Source organism: Ptychodera flava, chromosome 14 (genome assembly GCF_041260155.1).
Source record: "Ptychodera flava strain L36383 chromosome 14, AS_Pfla_20210202, whole genome shotgun sequence".
Lineage (NCBI taxonomy): Eukaryota > Metazoa > Hemichordata > Enteropneusta > Ptychoderidae > Ptychodera > Ptychodera flava.
Genome location: NC_091941.1, coordinates 38,058,202 through 38,072,984, shown reverse-complemented (window position 1 = coordinate 38,072,984; position 14,783 = coordinate 38,058,202). Strand labels below are relative to the sequence as shown.

At 38.0% G+C, this 14,783-nt stretch overlaps 1 protein-coding gene across 2 annotated transcripts in view; it reads left to right on the top strand.

The window, feature by feature from the left end:
• Window positions 1-14,783, top strand: part of LOC139150385 (papilin-like) — a 70,302-nt gene that overhangs the window by 46,857 nt on the left and 8,662 nt on the right. For both annotated transcript variants that reach the window (XM_070722725.1, XM_070722724.1), the window contains 6 exons: window positions 1,206-1,418; window positions 2,426-2,644; window positions 3,081-3,308; window positions 5,682-6,494; window positions 11,353-11,637; window positions 12,554-12,829. In XM_070722725.1, the coding sequence (XP_070578826.1) occupies window positions 1,206-1,418; window positions 2,426-2,644; window positions 3,081-3,308; window positions 5,682-6,494; window positions 11,353-11,637; window positions 12,554-12,829 (2,034 nt within the window). The remainder of the gene's footprint in view (window positions 1-1,205; window positions 1,419-2,425; window positions 2,645-3,080; window positions 3,309-5,681; window positions 6,495-11,352; window positions 11,638-12,553; window positions 12,830-14,783) is intronic.

Here is a 14,783-nt window from a genome sequence, read left to right as displayed (position 1 = left end):
TGCAAAACAAACCACTCCGTTCGCAAAACAACAGTGCAAACCCTAAGCAAAGCCGGCGTTCCACCTAAGCAGATCATCAAGATCACTGGCCATAAAAATGTGTCGAGTCTCCAGCATTATGACACCGTCTCCATCGATGACCACCGCCGTATTTCAGGTATTCTGACAGATGTCGCCAATCAGCAGAGGTACAGTTCTGAGCCTGCCACGGTGACAGGCGTGAAGACGGAGTGCCCGGCGAAACCCATCGCAAATTCACCGATCATGAAAAGACCACTCTCCCCATTGCAACCGAAGACAGAAAAGGCGCTCGCCTGTGCACATACGATAATGAATAACTGTACATTTAACATCACGCTCGCACCGAAAGTCAAGAGAAGCCGTCCATTTGTCATCGAATCTGACAGTGATAGTCAGTGATTCAGTCTGTTGACTGTTGCATTTGTTTTTTGAATTTTGATGTTTGTGCTGACGTTGCACGTTGACTAAGTCCGTGTCGTTGCGTTCTTGTGTTTCAACTTCAAGTCTATTTCGATTGTACGTTGCCGTGCTCATTCAGTCGTTTCAATCATTAGAAAATTTTAATCTGTCAGCACTTAATATTCATATTTGAAAAGTTTATTAAACGTTCGGATTTGTGTAACTTTAACAAAGGTCTCCTTCCCTTTTTTGTTTGTACATTTGCGAGTGACAGCTGTGATTGAGAATTAGTTTGTTTACATGTAAATAGATTACATCATACTTATATCAATGCGCAAAGTGATTTGGCTTGGGCTTTCGCCGATGGAATGACGATGTCAGGTCTAATTTCGCCATAAAAATGAAAAAACCGCTCAATCTAGCCATACGAGATTGAAAAAATAAATAATTTTCCTGGATATTCAGTAATAATAAGGTATATGATAAAACCTTTACGGCCCTGATATGGATTTTGCGGACCTCGGTCGTACGGCGTACGGGCCCTCGCACACTCGGGCCCTTCCGCCGTACAACCTCGGTCCGCAAAACCCGTATCAGGGCTGTAAAGATTATTATACCATCTATAGCAGCTTCAGGGACATTGGCCCTATGTGTAATAAGTTGCTGTGCTTCTCTCTGAGTGATATTGAGAAAGTGGTAAGCCCCATAAAATTTTAACAACAATAAAATAAGATTGTTGAATTTCCATAATTTTCCATGACTTAATTTGATTCTGATTTCTATAGAAACAATAAGAGACACAGAGTGTAGAAGACAGCGTGCAGATGCCTTAGCTGATCCTGAACCTGGTCAGATGATCCCCCAGTGCACAGAGGAAGGCGGATTTAAAGCAAGACAGTGTTGGGGAAATTCTGGTTACTGTTGGTGTGTAAATGAACTTGGAAGAGAGGTAGTAGGAACTAGAAAAGGACCATACGATCCAAGACCTGACTGTGATGGTATGAATGACATCATTATAACTTTGAAAATACAATTTTCCATTTCATGAACCCTTTGAAACCTAACATCTTGCTACTGTATCAAGCCAGACCATTTGGATTTAATGGTCAGTAACAAGCAACTCTGGTACAGTGTAATATTCCTCTGAGTAATGGTGGGCAACCTTGAGTGTGTTTTTTTCTGTACTGAATCACCATTTAAGCCAAAAACTGCATTTTCCTCAGAACAAAATGTTGAATTTTGAATAGATAAAGTTACCATAGACAACCAAATAACCCTGACAATCATTTAGGACTTCTGGAAATGGTCAGTCTCAATATGATAAGTGATATGTTCATGTTTATAATCTTTGAAGCAACTTTACCTGATCATAACAACATAGACAGTGAAGCAAAAACAACAGTTGTATCAGTTTCTTATTGAAATAAATTTAAAGGGACAAAGTCGGCCATTTTTCATGACTTTGTTGGGTGTGAGATACTACTTATATTGTTTGACATATCAAAAGATACTGAATGAATGGGTGACCATGCATATATTCAATCCCGGTTTTAGGCACAATAAATGAAACCATCACAAAAATGAATTAATGGTCATGACCATTAATTCATTTTTGCAATGGTTTCATTGATCATGTCTAAAACCGGGGTCGAATGTGTGCATGGTCACCCATTCATTCAGTATCTTTCAACATGTTAAACAATATAAGTAGTATCTTGTATCAAACAAAATTCATGAAAAATGGCCGACTTCGTCCTGTTAAGGTAAAAGAGATTGTCATATTCACAGTTGGCAATTACAAAAAATAAGTACACTGTTAGTACTTTATTACATCTCTAAATTGTCAGATTTTGTCAAATTGATACCCTAGAAAAACTGTTTCTTCAAAATTGGAATTCAGTTAAATTGTATAGATCATACAATGCAGGATAGAAGCTCTCACACCATATATTCGGAGAGTAAAACTTAGCATCATAATAACTGCAGACTGTGCTGTGTATTGCAGAATACCAACCACTACGTGATACTGAATGTAGAAAACAGAGAGCTGAGCAACTGATCAGTCTTTTACCAGACCAGTTTACAGTTGATTGTACTGAGGAAGGAGACTTTGAACCAATGCAGTGCTATGGCTTCCTGTCTTCATGTTGGTGTGTTGATGTGAATGGGGAGAAAGTACCTGGAACAGACAGGTCTAGAGGACAACCAAATCCAGATTGTGAACGTAAGTGTATGCTCTCTCCTGTATCTCAATTGGCCTTTGAAGAGAATTCCAGTTGATGTGATCTTGACAATACATACATTGACCCTTTTCACTTAATCTACTGTATTCATCCGATTATACCGGTAAGACCCGGGTCAGCCACATGAATTTTTAGGTGTAGTTATAGGGGAGGGGGTACTAGAATAGAGCAACCCCATGGTTTCCACCAACACTTCTTATTTTTTCTAATTTACATGTAATTATTTACAGTAATTAAGGTGTCTGATAAGTCAGGGGACTTTATTTTTTTTTAAATATAAACAGGATTTGGTATGTACATGTTTACTCTTGTTAGATAATTCTTGAAATTGTTTTCCTCATAAATGAATAAGTACAGTACAGTAATTGAGACTTCTATACATGGTTTTGTTATGCCATATTTGATATTCCTTGACAGCATACAGAAGGCTAGATACTCGTTGCATTAGACACAAAGAGCAAGCAGAGGCAAGGGTACTGTCAGGAGTTGAAGCTTTTGTACCAGCATGCAAGGATAATGGAGAATATGCTGAAGTTCAGTGCTATGGTGGACTAGATGATGGATACTGTTGGTGTGTGGATGAAAATGGCCGGGAACTGGAAGAGACAAGAACTGTTGATAGAAGGCAGACACCGAATTGTAGAGGTACGATGCAAACGCAATGATACTCGCAAAACAAATTTGCTTTATTTGAAATGTTGTTGAAGAATATCATGAGAGGAAGAAACATTTAACAGAAACAAATCCTCTGAAAGCCGGACTCTGCATAATTAGTTGAAGGTGGTGCACTCTGCATAATTAGTTTTAAGTGGCATTGCACTCAACCAACACACTTTTTCCAAAGCAATATTTATGAAAGATGACATGAAAAACTCCCTCAAACTTGTATTTCCAAAAAAGCAGAGAATTTGAAGTTTATTATGGTAGAAATATTTTATATAGGTTGAAGGGGTACATACTTGGGATAAGAAGACCTCAATTTTGAAATGTTGAAAGCAGCAGAGAAAAACAAGAAAATCGGGTTTTTGTATAAACTGAGACTTGAGTCTCACCCAACTCATGACTGCTGGTGATGCTAAAAGGTGAACCCAGCCAATATTGAATCTTGGGCTAGGAAATTAATGAAAATTTAAAGAATCTTTACATAACATTTTCAGCAAAATGCGCTGACTTATGTGCAACGCCTGCTTAATTCTGATTTCTGATCGATGCTGTCTGCAAACTAGTTTGATGACATATATGCAAGACTGTTTACTTCCTGGATATCTTAATTTTGAGATGGATTAATAACCATTACTTAAATACAAAATATGTGTATTTCATGGCAATATTTATACTGATTAAATCTTTATTTTCAGTTTTTAGTCCCCACAGACACCGTCCGGGGGGGGACTTGTAGGTTTGGTCATGTCCGTCCGTCCGTCCGTTCACGCAGATATCTCAGAGATGCCTGGAGCGATTTCATTCAAACTTGGTACAAGGATTACTTCATATGTCATACATATGCACATTGATTTGTTTTGTGATACAATCCAATATGGCCGCCATGTGGCCATTTTATTACGATTTTTTCATGTACAGAGCCATAACTCAGACATGTTTCAACTGATTTTATTCAAAATTGGTACAAGGACATTGACCTATGTCATACATATGCACGTGAATTTGTTTTGTGATACAATTCAATATGACTGCCTTACGGCCATTGTTACGATTTTTCCATGTACAGAGCCATAACTTAGGCATATCTCAACCGATTTTATTCAAAGTTGGTACAAGGACATTAACCTATGTCATACACATGCACGTCAATTTGTTTCATGATATGATCCAATATGGTCACATGGCAGCCATTTTGTTACAATTTTTTCATGTCCTTAGCCATAACTCAGGCACGTCTCGACCGATTTTATTCAAACTTGGTACAAGGACATTGACCTATGTCATACATATGCACATTGATTTGTTTTGTGATACTATCCAATATGGCCGCCATATTGGATAGTATCAGATTTTTTCATGTATGGAGCCGTAACTCAGACATGTATCAAGCAATTTTATTCAAAGTTGGTACAAGGGCATTGACTTATGTTATACATATGTAGGTCTATTTGTTTCACAATATGATCCAATATGGCCACATGGTGGCAAATTTGTTATGGTTTTTAGCATGTCATGAGCCATAACTCTGGCAAGTCTCAACTGATTTTATTCAAAGTTGGTACATGGACATTAACTTATGTCATACATATACGTGTTGATTTTTTAAACAGTAAGATCAAATATCGCTATGGGCGGCGATTTTGTCATGATTTTCTCATGTACAGAGCCATAACTCAGACACATTTCCACCAGTATCATTCAAAGTTGGTACAAGGACATTGAGCTATTTCATACATATGCACGTCAATTTGTTTCACGTCATGTAGCAGTATTATGTCAATTATTGAAGTTTCGTAATAAGGCTGCTATGTCAATAAATACTGCATTAAATTTCATGAAACTTGGTACAGATGTTAAGCTCACATTGCTTTAACAGTGAAAGAGACATTTATCAGTGTCATATTAATTAATTTGTCATTGCATATGTAATGAACTTTCCTAATTCGAGTGATATATCCACAAATACTGCTTCAAATTTGATGAAACTTGGTACAGATGTTGATCTCATAGTGTGTAAATACTGCATCAAAGTTTATTAAATATGGTACCAGTGATAATCTGTTAGTGTTAGGATAGTATGCAAAAATGTTTGGCAACATCCTGTCGATTAATTCCTAATTGACTCATTTAATGACCTTTTGTAATTAGGATGACGGCCTACATTGGTTTTATGTTTTCACCACCATGGAACTCATTCTTGGCCATTGAGTGCCATCTGTATCAAAGTTATCACAGACTTAATTAATGAAGAGGACCAAATGATTCTGCATGGAATAATGATATGCATATGATAGTTTCCACTGCCCTATAATTGAATTTTAGAATATGTGATCTAGTTATGCATTTTCCTCACAGGAACATCGCAGCCAAGTTTCAATGAAGTTGATAGACAGGAACCAGAGTCTGACTCTGAAGACGAGCAAGAACAAGGTCGTGAAGACTGCCGCAGAAGTCGTTATGGATGCTGTCCAGATGGCATTACACCAGCTACAGAAAGGGGTTACAGTGGATGCCCACCTATTGTGGAAGAAGAAGTAGAAAGAGAAGGAGCCCCAGTGCTTGGTGGTGACTGTCGAACAACTCCATATGGATGCTGTCCAGATGGCATAACACCAGCTACAGAGAGAGGTTATAGTGGATGCCCACCTGTTGTCGAAGAAGAAGTAGACAGAGAAGGAGCCCCAGTGCTTGGTGGTGACTGTCGAACAACTCCATATGGATGCTGTCCAGATGGCATAACACCAGCTACAGAAAGGGGTTACAGTGGATGTCCACCTGTTGTGGAAGAAGAAGTAGACAGAGAAGGAGCCCCAGTGCTTGGTGGTGACTGTCGAACAACTCCATATGGATGCTGTCCAGATGGCATAACACCAGCTACAGAGAGAGGTTATAGTGGATGCCCGCCTGTTGTCGAAGAAGAAGTAGACAGAGAGGAAACCCCACAGCTGGGTGTTGACTGTCGAATAACTACATATGGATGCTGTCCTGGTAGTGATATTCCTAGATCTGGATGGACTAATGATGGCTGTCCAGGTTTTGAGTCTGAAGAGGAACAGGAGGATGAGGACAGAGACAGAGAGGTTCTTTTTGGTTGTGTCATCAGTGAATATGGATGTTGCAATGATGGCATTACCTTTGCAAAAGATGAAAACATGCTTGGTTGTCCAGGTAGAGTGGTTTAGCCAAACCTTTTAAAACTATGATCACTCCTTTCTCATGTACCGTAGCCTTATTTCCCTTCCCAATGCTCCAACGAAATATCTCAACTGTTGCAGTAAAATTAAATCACTCATCAGAATTTATGTATTTCCATTAGAGTATTTCATTAGTTTTGAGATACAGGCCATCAAGAGATAGCTGAATATTAAAAACGTTAACTGCCAAACTGGTTACTAAAACAGGTGGTACTACTGTTCACCCTTGTTAGCTCGGCTGTCAGTGATGCTGAGCTTATCAAATAGGCTGATTGTCAGTCGTCGTTTGTCCATTTGTCCATCGTCCGTCAACAATTGCCTTCTCTAAAACCAGATGTCCGATTACTGTGAAATTTTATATGCAGTTTACTTGGGATGACAGTTAGATTTGTACCAATCGTGGTACAAATTTGTATTCTAAAGGCGATTCTGTCATTTTTGGTCAATAATTCTTTAAAAATCTTCTTCTTCAAAAATGCAGGTCAGACAGCTTTGATATTTGGGATATGTCCCCAGGGATTACCTCTTTCAGAGTTGTTCAAATTTTGCAGAAAAATGCAAATTTGTATATGTAAGGCAATTTTTGCCATTTTTAGCTCATATTTGGTATTTATATAAATACCAAAAAGAGCTTATATGGTCAGAGTTCGCGTTTACGCAAAATTAGTGCGTATTTACGCATTGAAATTGACTCTCTACGCATTTTTTTCATCGTTATGCGTTTTCTATACGCAAAGGATAACACCGAAAGCACTCACCACGACTGAGCTTAGGCGACAACCAGACGAAATTTGTTGCAACACATTTCTGTCAATCACTCATTTTGTGTGGAAAGTTTCGAATTCTCTGGGCGTTGTCTGAAAAATCGGCATCGTAGTCCACACGTTATCACGTTAGGCACGTTATCATGTCAGCTGTGCCTATGAATTACGTTGCTAATTTGCAGGTGAGCGATAGTTTCTGAAAGTGAGTGATTGACAGAAATGTTGCGACAAATTTTATAAATGCCAACCATGCACGATCATCGCGTCTCGCTGTTCCCAAATTTTGATCAAGCACACATGCAGCATGGCGTCGAAGCAGACAAATCTGTTTTTAATTTCTTTCAACTTTGCTCTACGAGTCCGTGAAAAAAATGATTCATTGGTAGAACTCGTCGGAATCCCGATAACTTTTGAACACTGCAGAAGTGTCTGGATGGTAACTGGTCGTTCAGGCACCAAGTCGTTTCGGCCCAAGTCGTTTCGGCCTCTCAATTTCCGGTCCCAAGTCACTTCGGCACCGCATCCCAAGACGTTTCGGCGTCTGTGTTTCGATTTTTTTTCAAACTATTTAGTAATTGACTGATCCGTCATATTCGTAAGCGTGACCTTTGCGTTCTGACCAGTACTTTATGTGCATTTTGTGTGAATTTTGCCGTGCTGTTTCCTCACCGCTTTCAAACTTTTCCGTGTCGGCGGCTATTGATATCGATAAACTTGTGTCACAGATTTGAAAATGATATGAAGTTTTTTCTTACGGTCTTAAGCATGTACGTGAATGTTAGTTGACACTATACTTTTTAGTACTTTGATTTGTAACATTACCCTCCAGCACTAGTTCCCACAGGTAGCCTTCAGCGGTGTCGAAACGTCTTGGGTTGCAGTGCCGAAACGACTCGGACTTGGGGCCTGAAATTGGAAGGCCGAAACGTCTTTGGCCGAAACGACTTGTTGCCGAAACGTCCAGAAACCGTCTGGATAAGCTGCCATAACTCTAACTTTTGGGTTGCCCGATGTGTTGTGACGGTTGCATGTATACCCTTCGCTGTTACGTTTCAACATTGTTCAAGTTGTTCGTTGAACTGTTTTCATTAAAATAATGTTACATCGTACAATCCGAATATGTAGTGTAGGTTTATTCAACGGCACATTGTGTTTTGCAGTCAGTTTTTTCATCAATCGAGTGCGGAAGTGAAATTACGCACTCAAATCCAGCCATTACGCAATTTTAGCAGACTAATGCGTATGCCGTACGCGAGGAGAAAAAAGTCACCGCGAACACTGATGGTGAGTCGATGGCGTCTGTATGTCTGTATGTATGTGGGTATGTATGTGTTGATGTATGTCCGTTACACGCAAAGGCTCCCATACCGCCAAAGCTACCATCTCAGTATTTGGTGTACAGGTAGATGCAGGGGTTGAGATGTGGCGTTGTTCAAATGAACATGTCAGTGTCAAAAATATGCAAATGAGGTAAGAAAAGCAGGAAATCCTGCAAATGTGCAGGCAGTAACTGAAACAGCCCACACATCTGAGTAAGAGGTTTTTACCTTTAACCTATTGAAAGCAGTGATGGAATGATCTTCATCTGTCAAGTTCAAATTATCATTAAATCCTTAATTGTGTATTTTTGCAGCTGTTTTTGCCAGTTTTGGTCAGGCCATCTTGAAATGAGCTTTCAAAGATTTCCACCTTCTTCATCGACACATGTATCTCAGAGCTCTATCGGCCGCTAGTCAAAATTAAATTGTCTTCCTTGGATAATCTTTATGTCATGCAAAACTATGCCTCTTTGACAGTTATTTCAAAAATATTGTCATAAGTTTCATTCAATTATCTTATTAGCATGTGTAATTTTCAATTTGAAACTCTTGCATTATTTTTATTGCAGTTTTTGGACACCGTGGTGCGAAGCACCAAAGGTGTCCTTTGTCGCCACAATGTCTGTGTGTGTGTCCGTCTGTCCGTCCGTAGACAGATTTTGTTCCACTCATAACTTAAGAACCCTTAGGTCCAATGTCATGCAATTTGATATTTGGTATTATCATGATGAGACTTAGATCTGATTAGATTTTGGTGGGTGTGGCTTATTAATTAATTGCTTATTTGCATATTTTATGACTTTTTTACCATAGGGCTATATCTCAAGAAATATTGAACCAAATTTGATGTGACTGTACACATACTAAATTAGTCCCCACGGACACCGTCCGCGGGGACTTATAGGTTTGGTCATGTCCGTCCGTCCGTCCGTTCATGCAGATATCTCAGAGACGCCTGGAGCAATTTCATTCAAACTTGGTACAAGGATAGTACTCTACCTCATACAGATGCACGTCGATTTGTTTCACAATGCGATCAAATTTGGCCGTGTAAGAGGACTTTTTAGTTTTCACCTCCATAGACTCCCATGTATAAGGCAGTCCATAGACTCCCATGTATAAGGCAGTCCATAGACTCCCATGTATAAGGCAGTCCATAGACTCCCATGTATAAGGAAGTCCATAGACTCCCATGTATAAGGCAGTCCATAGACTCCCATGTATAATATAAGGCAGTCCATAGACTCCCATGTATGAGGCCAAGAAAAATAAAAATTTAGTTTCTCATCGTATTCATATTGCAAAAAGGATGCAGTGACACAGTTTTTAGTCCCCACAAATAAAGTCCAGGGGGCTCATAGATTGGGTCATGTCAGTCCGTTAGTCCATCCATGTGAGTCCATCCGTTCACGCAGATATCTCAGACGCTTTGACAAAATGTCACGTGACCTTGGTGACCTTTGACCTCGAATATACATATTTGTCCATAACTCAGTAACCACAAGTGCTAAACCTTTCATATATGATATGATGGGACACCCTATGCCTCCACATATTGTACCTCATTAATTATGTGCATATCTAATTTTGAGCAAGCCAATAGAGCTAGAGGTCAGATTTTTGGTATATATGGATAACTTAGCAATACAATTTTTTTGACAAAATGTCATGTGACCTTGGTGACCTTTGACCTCAAATATACATATTTGTCCGTAACTCAGTAAACACTAATGCTACACCCTTCATATTTGGTATGATTGGACACCTTATGACGCCACATATTGTTCCTCATTAATTATGTGCATATCTAATTTTGAGCGAGCCAATATCTGACAAAATGTCACGTGACCTTAATTACCTTTGACCTAAAATATACATATTTGTCCATAACTCAGTAACCACAAGTGCTATGCTCTTCATATTTGGTATGATGGGACACCTTATGACGCCACATATTGTACCTCATTAATTATGTGCATATCTAATTTTGAGCGAGCCAATAGAGCTAGAGGTCTGATTTTTGGTATATAGGGATAACTTAGCAATACAATTTTTTTGACAAAATGTCATGTGACCTCAGTGACCTTTGACCTCAAATATACATATTTGTCCATAACTCACTAACCACAAGTGCTACACCCTTCATATTTGGTATGAAGGGACATCTTATGACGCCACATATTTTACCTCATTAATTATGCACATATCTAATTTCGAGCGAGCCAATAGAGCTAGAGGTCTGATTTTTGGTATATAGGGATAACTTAGCAATACAATTTTTTTGACATAATGTCATGTGACCTCAGTGACCTTTGACCTCAAATATACATATTTGTCCATAACTCACTAACCACAAGTGCTACACCCTTCATATTTGGTATGAAGGGACATCTTATGACGCCACATATTTTACCTCATTAATTATGCACATATCTAATTTCGAGCGAGCCAATAGAGCTAGAGGTCTGATTTTTGGTATATAGGGATAACTTAGCAATACTATTTTTTCGACAAAATGTCAAGTGACCTTGGTGACCTTTGACCTCAAATATACATATTTGTCCAAAACTCAGTAACCACAAGTGCTACACCCTTCATATTTGGTATGATGGGACACCTTATGACGCCACATATTGTACCTCATTAATTATGTGCATATCTAATTTTGAGCGAGCCAATGACCCACGGTGTCCACTCAAGTCTCACTTTGATTTTTTCAGTGTTGTGCTATTTTCCCTTATTTTCGCAGATGCCAGCCCAGCGTCTATCATTCCAGGGCCTTCTGATATCACAGTAGATTCTGGTAACACTATCCGTTTGAGCTGTGCAGCCTCAGGTGTGCCTGAACCCAGAGTAACCTGGAGAATGGGCGCCAGGACTATCGATCAACTTGGCAAGGAGCATTTTGTTGAAAGCAGTGATGGAGTGTTGACCATATATGACATCAGTTCCCAGGATGCTGGAGTCTATGCTTGTACAGCATTCAATGGTCTTGGACAGCCTGCAGTCTACAGAGTATTTGTCACTGTTCTTGGTAAGTTCTTACAAAACTTTTAGAGAATGTGTTTTATTCATATTAGTTTTTTAGCCAGACAGTGATCAAATTGTATCAACGTTGCACATATTTTCAGTGAAGGTGACTAGATTCTATGAATTCCTGATCACCTAGGGCAACCTATTATTCACACCTTATTTACAATCTGTTGACGTAGGTTTGTAACACCCACAGGTGTTTTAATTCTACTGTGTTTACCATGGTAGATCCCTCATAGCAAATCTGACAACAACAAAAATCTTTGGAGACAGCGACTTTTTGAGATTCATGTGTATTGATTTTAAACAAAACAAGTAATGCAGTTTCAAGCAGCTACGTAATCTGGGGTTTTTATGTCCATTCCTTTCACACCAGCATCGCTTTTATCTTCATCACATGATACAAGAAACCTGTGCATATCGTATTCCAAATTTATATGCTAATGAAGAACTATTGCTACAGAATTATTGAAACAAGACTTAAGAACTCACCTGTTATTTTCACAATGGTGGCAAGACCTTTACAAAGAAACAACAATCAGACAGCATGACAGCACTACTACTTTGCCAGACTTCACACAGCATTCCAGTCTAGAAACTTAGATGTTACAGAAATTAGGGAATTAAAGCGTGGCAAGAGAGAATTTAATTGTTTGCTTAGTACCACGATTCAAAATCTGTCATTTACATATTCATATATTCAACTCTTCTTGCATGGTTCGTTTGATGGGGTGATTGGACAAGTTTTACCTTTTTTATTTGCCGTTTGAATTTTAAGTCATATTTATATTATCATAAGACTTTTAAATTTACATAATTTCTATTTCCACGGTTGTAGGAATATAGATATGTTGACTGTAAAGTTTATATTTACTTTCTCATGACATCGCTTATTTATGAAATTTTCATTTGAACAGTTCCTGTTGAGATCAGAGGGGGTCAATCTGTGGTTACAACATCTGTTGGCAAATCGGTCACCCTTGAGTGTCATGCTACTGGAATACCAAAACCAACAATTGAGTGGCATAAGGGAAATATACTTCTTCCTGGTACTATTCCAAGATTCTCCCAGTCAGGAGACAATTCCCTAGAAATCCAGTCAGTATCCCGCAGTGATGCCGGTGACTATATTTGTACTGGAGTCAATAATGTTGGTACAGTTCAAAAGAAGACTGTCACACTCATAGTTGAAGGTCAGTCTAGAAACTTGTTCAAAGCCCTGGCCATTTGATTTAAATATTTCTGTCATTTTCCCGATGCCAAAGAAGTGATGATGATGATGATGATGATGATGATGATGATGATGCTATTCCAGCTTATTCAAATTAGATCATGTTGTGTCTGTTCAAGAACTGCCCTCCATCTATCATTGATCCATATTAATAAATATTTATTTATACCATTGTCTAATTATACTTGGTGAAATTGTGTCTCATTATTCAGTACAGGAACAAAACATTAATCCAACATATACCTGTAGGATTGATTGATGTACCTTCAGTTAATCTCCTAGACTACTGATAGCAATTTTCAATGCATAAACAGTCTATATCCTCACGTCTAAAGTAAAGCTAGCACAAGCATTTTTACAGAAACAAGATAAAAAATGCTCCTGTGTTTCAAATTATATTGTAGTTGTCTGTAAATTGAATCTTTTGACACAAATTTGTAACTTCACTGAAATGCTATGTACATTGAAGTTACTGTGAGATAACAATACTGAAGGTCATTTAGCATTGTACATCAACAAATTGCTGTGTATACTTAACGAACTTTCCTAATTAGGGATATATATTTGGATTGACTGAAACTGACAAAACTTGCTGTACATTGAAAATACTATGATATAACATTAATGAAAGTCATTTAGCACTTTCATGTCAGCAAATTACTGATCTATGTATTCAATGAATATTTCCCATTTGGCTCATCAAACCATTATAGACTGAAATAGATGAAACTCATTGTATATATTGATGAAACCATGATAAAGTAGAGGTGAATGTATATCGCAATTTTTATGTCAGCTAATTAGGAGTTTGTATTTTTAATGAACTCTTATCATTATCGGTAATAAAACTGAAACGACTCGACCAATGTGGATAACATTTGCTGAGTACAACAATATAATAGAAGTGAAAGACATTTACCATTTTTAGCTCACATTTGGTTATACCAATGTGAGTTTATCGTATAAGCTGAAGTCGATGGCGTCTGTATGTATGTGTGTATGTATGTATGTATGTATGTATGTATGTATGTATGTATGTAGGTACGTATGTACAGTATGTCCGTCAACGTAAAAAACACGCAAACCGCTGCACATTTCAGCATGGTATTTGGTGTGTGGAAGCATCCTGGCCTATAGATGGGATTTTCTGTAAATGAAGTCTGCATTGCCAAAATTATGCAAATGAGCTTACAAAATGTGAAAATGGTCAAGAATTAATATCTCGAGAACCGCTGTTTTGATTGCTTTGAAAATTTGTGAGCAAGTACCTTAGGTGAACCTTAAACAGTTTTATGAATATTGTGAAGATATCCTTAATTTTGTATTTTTACTGAATTTTTCAGTGATTTTTCTCATTTTCAGTAAAAATTCTTCTTCTCTGAAACCACCAGCCCAATCACTCTCAAATTTGGGTTGGATCTTTCCGAGGGTGTTACTCTTCTAATTTATTGAAATGATGACAAAATTGGGAAAATTACTATTTTGGAGCAATTTTGTCATTTTTGGTCAAAAAATCTTAAATAGTATTTTCTTTTAAAAACCCCTGGACAGACAGCTTTTATATTTTGTACACAGACGTATAGAGATGACAATAGTTAGATATGTGGAAATTGTCCTGAAATATACAAATTTGTATTTTTAAGACAATATTGTCATTTTTGGTCAAGAAAACGTGTTCTCAAAATTACTTGTTTGATAGCTGTGCAATTTGGTATAAAGTCCCGAGGGATGTTATTAGATAAATTTTCTGCTCAAAGTGTTTGGAAACCCCCAAATTTGTATATTTTAGGCAATTTTCTCAGTTTGTGACCTTAAATGACCTACACCAACCCAGGATATGTTGTGAGACAGTTTTGAAGGCTGTGAACATAATTTTGTCATATTTGGTATCAATTTCGAAAATTTGATCCAGAAAT